This window comes from Callospermophilus lateralis, chromosome 9, assembly GCF_048772815.1.
Source record: "Callospermophilus lateralis isolate mCalLat2 chromosome 9, mCalLat2.hap1, whole genome shotgun sequence".
Taxonomy (NCBI): Eukaryota; Metazoa; Chordata; class Mammalia; order Rodentia; family Sciuridae; genus Callospermophilus; species Callospermophilus lateralis.
This window is the reverse complement of record NC_135313.1, coordinates 64,062,662-64,079,387: the sequence shown is the minus strand read 5'-3', so window position 1 is coordinate 64,079,387 and position 16,726 is coordinate 64,062,662. Positions and strand designations below refer to the sequence as shown.

General features: G+C 34.3%; 1 protein-coding gene across 5 annotated transcripts in view; it reads right to left on the bottom strand.

Annotated features, from left to right (window-relative positions):
• Scn9a (sodium voltage-gated channel alpha subunit 9) overlaps window positions 1-16,726 on the bottom strand; it is an 82,947-nt gene that overhangs the window by 6,513 nt on the left and 59,708 nt on the right. For all 5 annotated transcript variants that reach the window (XM_076866426.2, XM_076866427.2, XM_076866429.2 and 2 more), the window contains 5 exons: window positions 14,116-14,289; window positions 9,855-9,977; window positions 6,082-6,363; window positions 5,401-5,454; window positions 4,098-4,235 (listed from right to left, as the gene is read on the bottom strand). In XM_076866426.2, the coding sequence (XP_076722541.2) occupies window positions 4,098-4,235; window positions 5,401-5,454; window positions 6,082-6,363; window positions 9,855-9,977; window positions 14,116-14,289 (771 nt within the window). The remainder of the gene's footprint in view (window positions 1-4,097; window positions 4,236-5,400; window positions 5,455-6,081; window positions 6,364-9,854; window positions 9,978-14,115; window positions 14,290-16,726) is intronic.

Genomic DNA, 16,726 nt, shown 5'->3' with positions numbered 1-16,726 from the left:
CCTGGGTTAAGGAACATTCAGCTTCCTGCCACACCACATTACTTATTCATCAAACATCTATGATAACCAGATTTAGTGAGTTCTTAAAGTGCTTTAATTTACTTTCCTCTAGTGGATATGCAGTGTTCATGTAATTTTAGCATTCATCGTATCTACCAATATTAGTCATGAGAGAGAGCCTTGTGCCAAAGTCAAGAGATGCCCCAGTGTTCCAAATTGTTTATTAATGGGGCTGAATCTCACGGCATGTTGAAAACTTATCAGGGGAGAGTGGGAACATATCAAGTAAGAACTCTGAATTAGAAGTGAAAATCACAGTAGCAGATTTTGTGTCTTCTTCTAATCATAGCCTGATTGTCAATACGATGAAGGGTGGGAGGAAACTAAGAGGAAATTTTGAAATTTTCCAGTAGAGAACCCAGTCTTGCTGTTTTGTTTCTTTTTTATTGTCAATTATATAGGTCTTGTGCAAAATGCATCCCTCGTGCAAAAAGCTAGGTGGCAGAGAGTCTCTAAGTCAGGCTGGTCTACTGGTATGTGATACTCTCTAAGGTATTACTTGGTAATTAAAACTGCAGTTTTGATGTTTTACCATCTTTATTCAAAGCTTCTCTCTTATTCCTAGGCAAGTTTTAAATCTCTTTACATACAAATCACCTCCTCTTAATAGAATAGCTACATCATTCATTTATTAAGAGGATCAATTGTGAGAGTATATGCTGAACACTTAGCATAATACTGGTACTTGGCAAGCAAAGTTTGCTATCCCTAATGCCAAAATCCAACATCTGAAATGTTCTAAAATCTGGAACTTTTCAAACACTGTCAAAATACCCTAAGTGGAAGATGCCGCACCTGATGTCATGTGATGGGTAGCAAAAAAAAAAGCAGATGCAGTAAAAATATTGTATAAAATCACCTTCAGCCTCTGTGTATAAGATGCACATGAAATGTGTATGAATTCTGCATTCAACCTTGTGTTCCATCTTCAGTATCCAGTACTCCCATTTCTCTCTCTCTCTCTCTCTCTCTCTCTCTCTCTCTCTCTCTCTTCCTTTCTCTCTCTCTCTCTTTCACACAACACACACACACACACACACACACACACACACACATTTGCAGATATTCCAAGATCTGAAAAACTTCTGAAATCCAAAACATTTCTGGTCTTATGCATTTTAGAAAAAGGATACCCAACATGCTGTAGAGTAGTTGCTATTATCCTTTACAATAAGATTGTAATTACCGAAGGGGGTTGTTTTTCCTTAGATTTACTCAAATGCTCAGGTTTGTACTAGGTATGTCTGTAAATATATCACATAACTTTCCCAATCAATAACTTCCCATAGTTTTTCAGTTTATAATTTGAACCCATTAATAATTTATATTCTAATTTTCCATAAGACACTTATGATTAACTATTAAAATCCAATGGTCACATGAATTTATTAACGATGAAGAGAGTACTAACATGGATGACAGTTGAAAAATCTAGTAAAGTGGGATTGGTTAGCAGAAAGAAAAGTAGTTAGATCCAGAAGGTGAGATCAAAGTACTAAGGCTAAAAACATTAAGAGGCAACATTGCATTTTGGGGGAAAAACATGGTCTTTGAAGTTCAACAGACTTATTCATGTGCTTGTGAGTAGTCAGTCACATGCACTAATGACATTTCAATACATATACATGTATCCTCTTAGGTAGAAAGTCAGTATCTGAAATCATGCCCTCTCTAGTTCTACCATTCATCCTCCAAAGATCTCTTTTCCTGGAGGTGGTGCCACAGGCAGAGTAAACAGTTAATTGACAAGACACAATACTCAGACTATGCTCTTGCAAATCATCAGCAAACTATGGAATCCACCACCTAAAATATCTTGACTGAATACACTTCCTATTCTTCATTGCCACAAAGGACTATTTTGGATCCTATAGGTGTGGCCCACATGGTTGGTAAAATAGGGTCTGAACTAATCTCTGTCTCTCATCAACTATTCTGTGAATCACTGCTAGGTTAATTTGGTGGTGGGGGCGGGGGGGGGGGTGTGTGTGCTGGGAATTCAACCCAGAGGCACTTTACCACTGAACTACATCCAGCCATTTTTTCTATTTTATTTTAAGACAGAGTCTCATTAAATTGCTTAGGGTCTCACTAAGTTGCTAAGACTGGCCTCAAACTTGAGATCCTCATGCCTCACTCTACCACTGGGATTAAAGACATGTACCACTATGCCCAGCTAGATACATTTTTATTGAGGTTAAGATTCATGGTCTTTGGAAAAAAGGAGCTCTGGGGTTAGATTTATGATGAAACTACTTTATGGCTGATTATATATAAGTAACATAACGTCTCTGAGAGGTTAACTAGGGATACTAACGTCTTACAGATTACACGTGAGATAGTTTATGCAGGATAAAACTATAAGTCCTAATTATCAATGTGTTGTTCAAAAGTTACTTGTTGTAATGATATATCAGCTCCTGCTAAAAATTATCTCACATGACTTCTCATATCTACTTTTAAAAAGGCCCAAACCTCACTTTTTGTTATTTCTTTCACAATTCTAATCTCCATACAGACTGGATGGGTTGTTATTATTCCCAAATTGCTGCCTCCTTAATCATCACTAGGCATAAGCTTCCACAGTTCTGTTCCCTTCATATGGATTATCATCTTTTTACTTCCCAGTTGCTGCCTATCTTCTAATTTACGTTCTAGGGTCTGCTCAAGTGTCACATTGAATAGACCTTTTTATGGCTGTATCCACTTTTTGGCTGACTGCTCAAGTACATTTTCATTGCTGTTAGTTTTTACTCATTATGATCTCATATCATAATATTTGGGAATATAGTATAGTAAAGGGCCTGAATGAATAGACCAAATGTCCAAGATTCAGGGGATGTACGAATGATTCTAGTAAACTCCATTGCTTACTATACGTGTAATATTTTTTTAATGTGCTGGGGATTAGACCCAGGGCATTGTGCATACTGGGCAAATGCTGTGTTTCTGAGCTACACCTTTAGCTCTAGCTGTATGATTTAAAGTAAATTATTTAACCTTTCTATGCCTTTCCTCATTTCTAAGATATTGTCTATAATATTACCATTAAACTTGACATTATGCATTGGAACAGGTGCCCCCCACCCCGTAAATATGTTGATTCCTAACCCCTAGTACCTCAGAAAGTTGACCTCATTTAGAAATTGTGTGGTTGCAGTATAATTAAATTAAGGTAAAGTCATGGGGAAGTGGAGGGGTGCTTAATCCAGTACTCAGTAGCTGCTCTAATAGGGACAACTGGTATTGTCCTTAATAGATGAGGAGGAAGACACAGAGATTGGCATGTAGATACAGACAGAGAGATTAGTGTTTTGCTTCCAGGAACCATGGAATGCCTGGGCTACCAGAAGTTGGGTGATGGAGAAAGGACCTTCCCTCAGAGGCTTTGGAAGGAGCATGACCCTGCCAACACTGGTTCTGGTCTTGTAGCCTCCAGCATGGTGAGAGAACAGGATGCTGTTATTTTAAGCCATCTATTTTGCGGTATTTTGTTATGGCAGCCCTAACGAAATAAGGCAGCCACAGTCAGTGTGAGAACTAATGAAATAAAAATATTCAGGAAAGTGCCTGGCTTATAGAACTCAACAAATCTTAGTTTTTATTTCTTATGCTCTAATATAAACTCCTCATGTTCAAAAGTTACATTTATGTTCTTCCTACTAGAGGACCAGCCTAATACATACCACACAGAATAGTGGCTCAGAAGAAAGTCAAATAACTATGAAATGTTGTTTGAATAAAGAATTAGTGACTGTTTCTTAATTTTCTAATCCTCTATAGGGAACACTGGAAAAAATGGAATAGTTGATATATTGCTTAAGAAATTTATGATTTAGGAAATTATTTTCTGCCCAAAAATGAGTAAAATTGAACACATCTATAATTGTATCTATTGTCAATTATTCAAAAAAATACATGAAGCACTAACAAAATTAATTACTAATCGATACCAAAGTAACTTTCACATTATATTTTTGGGAAAATAATCATTCATTTCTTTTCAGGGAAATGATGAAAATACTTGAAATACTTATCTTCTTTTTCTGTTGGTTGAAATTATCTATGATGACACCAATGAACAAGTTCAAAGTGAAGAATGATCCAAAGATGATAAAGATGACAAAATACATATACATGTAGAGATTGTATTCATATTTCGGCTGCTTGTTTACCTATAAAATAAATTTAAAAAGTAAATTAAAAAGTTAGCAATCACTGTTTTCATTTCTTTATCATGTGGTTTGACAAGGCAATCCTCAGTGCTAGCCTAGGCAAACTTGGTATTTCAGAAACCATAGCATTATTGAGGCTTAACCTGGTCTTTTTTTTTTTTTTTTTTTTTTGATACTGGATATTAAACCAAGGGATGCTTTACCACTGAGCTATATCTGAGATACATATCCAGCCCTTTTTATTTATTTATTTATTTTTATTTTGAGATAAGGTCTCACTAAGTTGCTTAGGGCTTTGCTAAGTTAGCCAAGGCTAGCCTCTCAAACTTGCCATCCTCCTGCCTTGGCCTCCCAAGTGGCTAGAATTACAGGCGTGTGCCACCATGCCCAGCTTAACCTGGCATCCTTAAAAATGTAATCAGTATTGAAAAAAAATTAACAGATGCTTATTATGTACATAGATGTAATCTGCAAATGATTATAAAGAACCTATCCATATATAGTACTTGTTCTCAGATTGGTAGAAAAGTTAGTAACTAAATGATCTATAGTATATTTTTTATTTCCAGAAAAACCTGTAAAGGGGATGACACTATACTTAGATAAATTTTGTTTTATTGTTTCTTCATTTGTTTACAAAAATATCTTCAGAGGAATCTGTGACAATATGAACTAGTTAGTAATCTTTAAATTTTCTTACCATGGAATTTATTTTGTATAAAATCTACCAAAGTGTTTCAAAATATAAAAACACTAAAAACTATTTAAAATTATTATTTCATTTTTATATCAAGAAACTAATGTTTATTAAGCATTTTTATTGCCACTAGTATGCTAAGAGCTCTATTTGCATTTTCTTGTTGAATCTGTAAAAGAACACTTTGAAGTAGGTACTGAATTATGTTATTTTTACAGGAGAGTAAACTAAGGCTCAGAAGAGTAAAGAATTATGTTCAATGACCATTGCAGAGCCTTAGAACCAGAATTCGAGTCAGGATCTGTCTCCAAATGCTGCACTCATAACCACTAGGTTACTATCAGGTGGAAGTTCTTTATTGTTTGCACATTCATAGGGCTCCATGCAGCTATAGTTTGAGGACCACTGAACTAAACTAAGGATATTTTTAAAATCGTAAAGTTTAGTGTTATGTTGATTAATACTTACATCAACAGAATCAACTGCTGCATACATGATGTCCATCCATCCCTTAAATGTGGCCTGTAAATAAAACATTAACAGAATCTGAATGTGAAGTTTATGCTCCCAAACTACCATAAATATAGTTTTGTCTATTTAATCTTACAACATATATTAAGTAATATTAAATTAGTAAGTTTTTCTGTATTTTCAAGCACCAACTTAATATAAAGATTCTCTTTTTAAAAGAGGACAGATTCCCAAATCACAATCTAAAGTTTAATTCTATTTCCAAATTGTTATAATTGCCTGTGAATTTGGGGTATGATATTTCATTTTTTGATAAGTGAAAGGGAATTTTATGAGTACATTTGGAAATATTTTTCTCCATTACTTAAGGATAGTCTATACCACTAGAAAGTCCCTCTCCTTTCCCCATAGGAAAAAAACTGGAAGTCCAAAAATTACTATTTTTGAAGCAATATTCAGATGGTGCAATAGGTGTCAACTCTCAGTTCATAATTCTCAAACACAAGAAACCTATACTTCTTAACCATGTTTATAGGGTTCTAAAACAGATCAACTCTATTTTAAAAGTTACACAGCATTTTATTTTTAATTTTTAGTTAATAAATTATTTAAATAATGTCCTATATCCTTCACCTAATAGTCAGTAAATTCTGAGTATTCATGCACGGGGGCACTTACAACTTGAAGCAGAGACAGATACCCAAGCCCAACGTTGTCAAAGTTCACTTTCAGGTTTTTCCATCGCACGTTTGTGCTCCCATTCATTAGGGCAAAACACTCAGAACGATTTTCAACTTGATTTTGAGGAAACCGTGTCCCATCTGTGGTGTTAACACACTCGTAGAACTTGCCAGCAAACAAGTTTACTCCCATGATGCTAAATATCAGCCAGAAGATCAGGCACACAAGAAGCACATTCATGATGGAAGGGATTGCTCCGATGAGTGCATTCACAACCACCTAGTGTTGAAGGAAAGAAAGAGTGGTTAGGACTGGTGAAACAAAAAAGGTTAAACACGCAACATGAAGGCAGTATTAAAAACATTAGAAAATCCCCTTTATATAAGGTATCAAATCAAGCAGCTGACGAGTATATATTAAATGCCTTCTATTTCAATAGTGTTCCAAGCAAGACAAGACCAGTTGAGAAATGACCTGTGATTAGTGATTTTATAAATTACATGTTTAACACAATAAAACTATTAACAAAAACACAAGACAAAGTGACTAAGAGGATATTTTAGCTTAAATAAATGAAAAAAATAATAAACCAAAAACCTGATATTGATAAGATGAAACCATAAAATCTGCACATTCTAGAAGAGAGAAGAACATATAAATATAAGTATTAAAAATGATATATACATTTAAAGTCTCATAATCCTAGAATTACCAGCATTAATTATTCCCCCACACAGAAAAACTACTAGTACACATTAGTGGAGATAAAACTGGGAGTCTTTCAGTGGTTTGAACTCTGTAGATTTATGTTTCTATGAAATGAAAGTAATCTTCTTGAATTCATTGATCTATCTCTAAAAACACATTTTACTAAGTCCTTGGGTAAGTACCGACAGTATTAGCTTCATTTAATAATGATACATAGTTTGTCTTAAATAATTCCTCTCTTTTCTTCTGCCACTCAGCATTTCCTCTCCTACTGATCACCAGTGATTTTGACATTTTGATTTTTCTCCAGAACAACTTCTGTAGCATTGTTGAGTCTCTAGATTTTCTTATTTACCCCATCCTTCAAAACTGTCTGTCTTCTTACACTGTAGTCATAGTCCCCATTTGAGAACAAGTGTGTAGAAGATAATAATGTGTCAGTACAATCACATTGTGGTCCTTCTTGTTTTCAATATATTAAGGAGCCTCTCAAGACATTTTCAAATGGGGACACACTGGGGCTTTCTGACTACCTATGAGATTATCTAGCACAGGGATTGGCAAACATATTTTTCAACATTTTTAGGTATTGGGTTACATGAGCTCTATTGCACTCTGCCATTGCAACCACACATCAGATATAAACAAATGGGCATGACTATGCTCGAATACAACTTCCTTTGCAAAAACAGTCAATTAGCCACAGTCATAAGGGCAATGGTTTGTTAACCCTGTGACCAGAACAGTAGGTATTTTTGAGTCCGTGGACCTATAGAGGCTCCATGGGAATGTGAAATGATACAAAAAGCATTTATGACTACACTTCTTTCTAGAAAGATGACATGTTTTCTTCAGTTGAGTTCAATATGGCTAACTTTCCATCAAGCCTACCCTTTTATCTCCATTTCCAGCTACCCACACCACTATGCTTACTGCCTAAGCACACTGATCCTTGTAGTCATTGCCCCCAAAACACCTTGCACACTCAATTCTGTGCCTCTCAACCACGAATGCCCACCTGCCCGTGGCTTGGGGCTTATTCTTTCAGTTATGTCTCCAATGTTATCTCATTGTGAATTCTTCTTAGTTTTTCTGGGCAGGCACTTCCTCCTCTGTAGGATTCCTGCACCATTGTGTGCTCACTGTTTTACAGCAGATATCATAGAACACTATTCCCCTGTCTGTCTTATGACAATCTGCTCTACTAAACCTTGGGGGACTGGAATCTATTTATCATTGCTCTGGGTTCTTTTTCATAGCACAACAGCCAACACATACTTGGTGTTAAGAAAGTGTCATAATGAAACAATGAGATTAGAAGCCATTTGGGAAAATAAATAGGCTTAAAGAGTCTTATGACTCCAAGGAAACTGGCTTCAATATGCTTCAAATGCATTGTTTTGTTAACCATGTGAACAAATATTTCTTTTCACATAGTTATCAAACATAAGTTGCTATTATGTTCTCAAATACACTAAAATGTTCTTTTCAATCCAATTCACCTAGATTTTAGATAAAAAAAGAGTAAACAGTGTAAATTTATAGACTGACTTAATCACCAAAGGCAGTGGTTTTGCAGGGACAAGAATATTCTGTTCATAAAAATGCCATATAACATTCCTCAAATCCAAGGATCATTCCTAAGTTCTAGATTAAGTGTGACAGTCTACTAATGCTCAAAAAATGAATGTCAAGAATTTCATTCTGCATAAAATGAAATGTAACTCTTCAATTTTATATTATAAAGAGCATTTGAATTCTTATGATTTTTTTATATAGTCATCTCTCTTCTATATATGAAAGTCATATTAGCTGAATATATTAAGTAGTAGAGGTTACCATCAGACTTAGGTTAACAGGGTTATCAGTGAGACCTGCTAGGCTGAAGGATTGGTAATATTCACATGAGGCTGGTTAAAGCTCAGATTTCTGAGTCCAGTTTCTGATTTAGTAGGGTCTGGGCTGGGACCCAGGGATTTTCATTTCTAATAAATTGCAGATGATGCTGATAGCTGGTCAGTGACCACAGTTAGAGAATCAGTTAGCTAGACTTATCTCTGCATGAAATTGGTCTGAGACTATAGGCAGAAAGGCAGTCAGGGAAACAAGGAACATTCAATATAATGGGAGTTTTGGGTGTGATCATAGAGGAAGGATGTGCAGTTATTCTTGGTGGTGAATAGACAAGGCAAATTCATATTAAGATTCGAGGTAAGTATGTGTTTGCTGCATCAAGTGGTGAGTTGGGATTGAGGAAAGCAAGGTGGAACATTCCAGGCTGAGAGAACAAGAGGTATGAGAAAATAGTTGCAAATCAGAGGAAAAAAAAAAATCCAGAAGCATAACAATAAATGAGGATATGAACTAATTATAGAAAATTCAGTCACTGCCCTCTGTGTGTGTCATTAACTTGTTGATTCAAAGCAACCTTAAAAGTGGGTTGGTCATAGGTGTTATTTATTTTATCTTGTTTGTCTCTGCTAAACAAATTTTGTTTTAGGTCCTGTGAAGTCTAGTGTAAATAAAGTAATTTTTCAGAGCTTTAGTTTTCTTTAAATGTAATTTTGACATAATTCCACTAACTTTGAACTATTATTTTAAGTATGAAATTCAAGAAGACGGCCAATGTTACTTCACTTCCTTGTCTTTTCTTATGCTTGCCACACAGGGTAGTTCCAAGTAAATTTTATTTGAGCTTTTGATACAGGAAAGTCCCCAACTTGTATATGAGAGTTGGTGTCAGGTCTTTTCACTTGACTTTTAGCAAACAGATTTCCATTTACAAAGGGAAGAGTCACTTATCTGCATCATCCAATTGCCTAAAAATAATATGTCTAGGAAGAATTAATGTCTTGATTCATTCTTCTGTTTTAAAAAAGTGCTAAAATACTGTATATATGTGGATATCGCACTTACTATAAATAGCCCATATCTACATATGTATATGTATATGTATATAAATATGAACAGTCCAAGATTACTACATACCCATTCATTTTTACACTATAAATATCCCATTTAAAAATAAGAACTTTATATTAATAAATTTACTATTTTCTTACCCTCATTCCTTCAAACCTAGATAAGGCTCTTAGAGGTCTTAAAGCTCTCAGTGTCCGAAGAGATTTAATGGGACCAAGGTCTGAGTAGCCAAGAGTGTTTGCAACTAAAGTAACCAAAGAAACCTATAAAAAAATAACATTTTTCATTAATTATTTCAATGAAATTGATAAAGGATCAAGAAGAAAAGTTAATTTCAATGCTCAGAGAAGCTCAACAAGAACAGTATAATTTTCTACAGAGTTATCTCATTGTTCAAAATTAGATTTCAAGGAAAGTTAACCAAAAATAATAATAATAATGGAATGAAAGATGTTTACTATATCTAAACAGAAATAATAATTTTCATACTTTGTTAATTGATGGTTATGCACTTGATTATTAAAAGTGAAAATTTCATTAGAACAACTATAAAAGTTTCAATTTAAATAACAGCTTCTGCCTAACAAAGTTTGTTTATTCTGTAACTGACACAAAAGTGTCACATTAAACTAAATCTAAGCCTGAATATAAAACTTACTCAAAAACAATCTGAAGACTCATTATTTTGAGAAGAGGCAAATTTCCTGACAGAATATTTCTATCCTTCAGTTTCTCAGTATTGGCACTAAAGACCTACCTTGTAATAATTTATGGAAGAAATTCTCAATTATATTGAACAGAGAATGAGTGTAGGTGGTCTCATTGGCTTCACCATAAACTTAAATATGTAAAAACTTTATTGTGGTAGGTAGACCAATCACAATGACCATCCGTGCCAGTATCTAACAGGAATCTAAGCTCTAACCATAAATTATTTCAGAAGAAGGAACATGATCAGAAATCAAAATATATTTTAGCAACAACAACAAAAAAAGATTTCCTCAATGGCCTTGGATTTGGATCTGTAAATGTTTTTAGTTTCTGGATAAATTCCACTTAAATATTCATTTATTTTATACTGGGTAGCCACAGATAATGCTGAAGAACAATGTCTTAAATATTTTCATTATGAACTGAGGTAACGACTAGATTTGGGTTTGTCAGGGAAGAAGAGGAACACTTCAAAGACAATTTCCTTATATTTAATTATTTAAGGAGTTGAAAAAAATTCATTGCTCCCAAGTCACTGTTGCTGTTACTCAAAGACAAAGTCAGCTGATTTACAAAACAGAAGATTTGAAAGTGCTGGACCTTATGTAGTTACTTCAGAATATTGAACTAAATGTGATATTGCATTTTCTTTTAAATTTCTTATAACTGGTAGAACTAATTGCTTCCATTCCCATTAAATTGCTTCTCCTATCACTGTTAAATTCAGTCATTTGAGGTCATTATTTTCCATTTACAGTACACTTAAAAACTAAATATACTCCCATTTTAATCAGAAAAAAACCCAAAAGTTTTAAAACACTGATTACAATTTGAATAGCCTCTGGAAGTAGTAGACCAGTACTCTAAACCACTGTTAAACCAGTTTTATGATATTGAATATATGAACATTGTTGAAAAAACTACAGTGTATCTGTGTCTGAGAATATTTATATGCTTTTCTATATATGCATCTATCCAGCTAGAAAATTATGCATACCTTTGTACATACACAAATATGTGCTCATGTTAATTTATAATGCTTAATCAAGTAAATTTCAAACAATCAAAAACTTGTAGAAACCAGAAGAGTCCATCCTCTGAACAGCAAATCAAATCAGTGATTGTGAAACCTGAATATGCATTAGATTAATATGTAAACCTTGTTACAACAGTTTGCTGGTTCCCAGTCCCAGAGATTGTGATTCAGTAGATTTTGGAGGGATTCTGAGAATTTACCCCCCAATGAGTTCTTACATACATGTGCCTATGTTTTTGGTTCAGACATCATACTCTGAGAATGACTATTGACAATAAGCTTCTCAATTTTTGAGAAATAAAAATATTCAGGCTGGGTTCAGGGGTGTGTGCCTATAGCCCAGCTACTTGGGAGCAAAAGGCAAGAAAATCACAAGTTTGAGATCAGCAACATAGTAAGACCCGGTCTTAAAAAAAAAAAAATCAATAATTTCCAAAATCTATATTCCTAGATTTCTATCTCTATCATCAGCCAGAATACTCTGTGGAACTTAGTCTCAAGGTTGTGTATTATTAAATATTGTATACATATATATTTCTGTTTTCAAAAAATAGCATTTCAAATTGAAGTCATATGCTTTCCTGAGTTCTATACATTATGTATTCCTAAACATTTTATTATACACATTGAGATTCTAAGTTCAGATTTTCAAGTATAAAACAAAATAATTGTTATAAATAGTCATTTCTTAATTAAAAATGAATTAATCTGTATTTGTAAATGTTTTTTATCATAAATTGAGTGAAAAAGTGTATACTTGCGATAATATTTTCAAAGTTTTAAGGTGTCTTAAATATTTTTATAACTGAAAAAACCCAATTGTATTAAAAGTTTAAGAGAAAAAATAAACTATATTCCTTTTCTTGTTTTTTTTTTCTTATTTTGGTTAGTTTTCCTTTAAAACTATTCTATTACAAAAGGGATTCATCTTATGACTTTTCTTTCTCTGGGTGGTAACCAAATAATTTTATTTATTAAAGGTGAATAAAAACAGTATAAAGTCATTAACGTAAAGTAACAAAATTCTGTGAGAATTCTACATTTGGTATAATGAAAATGTGGCTCAATGAAAAGATTGTCCATAATTTATATTAAAAAGTGATATTGTGTTTCATATTTTATGCTATTGAAAAAAAAAAAGAGTGGCTGAGTATGGTGGTGTACACCTGTAATCCCAGAGACTCAGGGGGCTGAGGCGGGAGAATTGGCAAATTCAAGGCCACCCTCAGCAACTTAATGGACTCTAAGTAACTTAGTAAGATCCTGTTTCAAACTAAAAAAATAAAAATGATCAGAGACTTAGCTAAGTGGTAAAACGCCCTGGATTCAACCCCAGTATTAAAAAAGAAAGTACTTAGATTCACATAATAGTTGATAAACTGAACTCTTGAGTAAATATGACTAGTTCTGGTTTCATTTTGTGGGAAGAATTTGCTGTTTATAGTTATATTTATAATTATCTATGAATGGTACTATATTAATTTATCATTTTTGAAAACAGTGATGGTGTACACTCTTGAATGTTAAAGCATTTATTAGTAGTATAAAAAATTTTAAGTGGCACTCTAATTTTTCCAGGCATCATATAGAAAATAACTCTCTAAAAACTGCAACTGAGTACTGAATATTTCTTTCCTAATCACAAAGACTATATTTCTGAAAATCTATGCAAAAGATTGAAGACCATATACTGAAAATAATAAAGGAGGGTGAACAAGGTCATACCTTTTCCAATAATATAAAATATATCAATATATATTAAATCAGATCATTAACGTATAAAATAAATTACACCAAATACAAATGAATGATTAACAATGGGTGGTATGCCAATAGTATCTATTTTAGATCCCTTCATCACATAAACTAGTTTAAATTTCTTTCCCAATTATCTCAAAGAGAAGCCTGTAAAAGCAGTTTCGTATTTTTAAAAATAATACATATAGTATGCTTATGTATTTCTATCACCCAAGTACTCAGCAGTGTTTTGAATTTATCATTTGAAATTATTAATGGCTACTCTGCTTTACTGCCATTCTGGAGGTAAAGGGCCGTTGTTTGTTTGAGACAGGAATAAAAATTGCGACTCCTTTCAGTTTTCTCTGTCCTTATAACAAAGCATTTTGAAATTCCTTTCTTTTCCTTCCCCCAATGTAAAGCCAGTGGGCCATAGCAGCCATTTTTTTTTAACATAAATTTCAGCTCACTGATCAGACAATTTGATACATTCTTCATCCTTTTGTGTCTTTTAATTCTATATTGTGACAAATTAGTATTTCTTGTCTTTAATTTGTGATAAATCTGTGATATTTAACCATCCTCTAGTTTTTTATTTTGTTCTTAATCTTAACAGGAATGATTTTCAAATCATATATTTTAAAAATTACATTTTCTCTGATTACAGAAAACACATACAAAAGTCCACTACAAATGCTAGAATGGTACAGAAGAGAATCTCCCTTCATTGGAGCGTTTTTCCTCATGAATATATTTCTTCTAGTTGTACTAACATTTCTAAAAACATATACCTATGGCCTGAAAATACATGAAGCTAACAAAATATGATAATAGGTAATATCCATGAAGATTTTCTCAGAACACATTTTAAGAATAAATTTCATATTGTCTTTTAAAATTGACTCCAAGGGACCTACATCAACAATTAAGAAATCCAGCCAACACCAGGCATTGGTGAAATATGTCTTATAACCATATGCCACCCATTTTAGAAGCATTTCCAGAATGAAGATGTAGGTGAATATCTTGTCAGCATACTCCAGAATAATCTTAATGGTCTTTTTCTTTTCAATATATATATCTTCAAAAGCCTGTGGAAATAATATTTGAATTTCAATTGAAGCATAATTTAAAATTAGAGAAACAGGAAATGCAATTCTGATGGGGACCACTGAAATGTAATACTGCTGTGAGCCATCTGTCCCTGCTCTAGTTTATGGATACCCAATGGCACTTTGTTCTGATTTTCTTACCAGTTGTTTCAAGCAGCAAAGAGAACAGTGCAAAATAATAAAATTACTAATAATTTATTTCATAGAAAAAGCATGATATCTGACCCCTGTAGGGATTTCTCCCTTCATCTAACACTTCTCCTCATTCAAATTGAATGAATCCTGATAATTTAAGGATACATCTCAGGTGAGCCTGTCTTATAAATCTTTCACATCTTACTCTCCACTTTACACCCTGATGTAGGATTTGAAACCTCGATATTGGCTCTGACAAGCTTGTGCATTCCAGTGCCTACCACTATGTCGAGAAAATAGCAGGCGAGAGGGAAAATTGGCCAAATTCATGATTGCAATAGCTTACTAGGGCTACAGAACACAGTCAGTTTACAGAACAAGATTTTTTTCCCTCTGACTCCTGCATCCATACTTCATCATCTCTCATAAGCTTTGACTCTACAAATCACCATTCAATTCATTGCACGAATGTGACAGTGACCTGTAGCCATAAGTCTTTTGGGAAAAAATTTGAATGGACTTAAAGAATTGAGCTCACTGAGACATTGAAAAAGACTGCTGATATAAATAGTTCCAAATTTTTAGGATTTTACTTTCAGGATAAAACACTGTTCACCTTGTTGGAAGAAAGAAAGCCAAAGGACCTATATCCTTGTTGGTTAACACTGTATTACCTGTCCATGGTTATGGGCATGTGTCATTCTCATTCTTTTGTTTCCAAGTTCTGCTCTCAATACTTTAAAAACTATGCCTAGTGCTTTCTGGAAACTTTTAATATCAGTACTGAAGGAAATGAAGAAGTTGGGGTGGAGAGAATTGACAGATCTACTAAGATGCACAAAGAAGATGCCAATAGTAGGCCAAGGTTGGGAGTCAGTGGAATGAGAGTGTAGCAGAAGGATTCTAGCTCCTAGGACCTACCTGCTCCCTTTTCCCAAGTTCTGGAGAAATTAGGCAAGCCATTTGAGCAGAAATGATGGTAATGACTGCCCTTAAAGCATGAAGTCAAGTAGGATTGGGTCTCAAGGAAGAAGGTTCCTATTCCTGCAACTAAGGTTCAGGTTCACAGCAGGACCAGCAGTGACTCTCTGAGAGGAGAAGCAGATGCCCTGATGCAGTATTGCTTACTGACTGGTCCCAGGGCAGGATGCAGGGCTTCACTGCAGGGGTCTTGGCTTCCAGGACCCATTTTGTGGATGTGGGAGCAGGAGGCAAGGATGCCATGATGTGGGCTCTGCCACAGTAGGGTTTAGGTTTTACTGATAGTCATTTCAGTTATAACTCATTTGTTTCTTCATGGTGTATTCTCATTTTGAATGAAAATGAGTTTACTTTAAAGTTGAACTTCAATTAAGTGACAGCTCTGTGGTTTACTAGCTTTGGGACATTAAGAAACATTTTAAATTTTGCATGCAGCTTCTTCTTCATTGGTAGAAGAAAAACACCACAATTTTATAGGATCATTGTCAACTAAATGAGAAAATTCATGTAAACATTTTGAAATACAATAAATATATCCTAAATGATAATGTTTTTATTTATTTTGTAGACAGGTATTTAAAAAATCTAGCCTAACTAGCAAACTGTCCCAGTGAAAACATTATCTTCTTGAAATACTTTTTTCCTTCATGTAACTCATTTGGATTCCATTTTTGAGAACACCTTCCCCCAAAATGTTATCTCCTTTTTAAATATTTCAAAGAAGAAATTACTCTAAACTTTTTGTGTTTTAAATCTCCTCTCTGTAAGTCTTGGTCATGTATATGACTTAGCATAGAAGGAACTTCAGTTACTAGGAATACAAGATGTTACAGAAATATTAAGATTCCTGCTTACACAATACCAGATAAGTAAGCGTGTTTTTCTTATTCTCTGCCTTTGAGAGGTGAGACTTGTTTGGAGAAGCAATTTACTGAGGATCCATGATGGTACCTGGGTGCTTTCGATGGGAATGCCAAGAGTACAAGGCCCTGACTGCTCTCAGTCAGGCCCTTTCTCAGGGTTGGGTTTGAGGCAAACAACCTTGAGGGAAGTGAGTAGGACAAAGAGCAGCATAAACTGGTATAAAAGGATTGTTTCCTTAAGCTCTGGGTTCTTCACCTATGATGTTTACCCTCTAGTGTACAGCATTCACCCAGCCCCATTCTGTGCTGCTACAGGATCTGGGACAGGACAACCAACACTCATGCATTCAAGCATATGCTACCTTGGTGCCATGAGTAAGGAAGACCTTTATCTCTAACCTGGCATCTCATCTCTGCCAGCATTTATGAAAGAACAG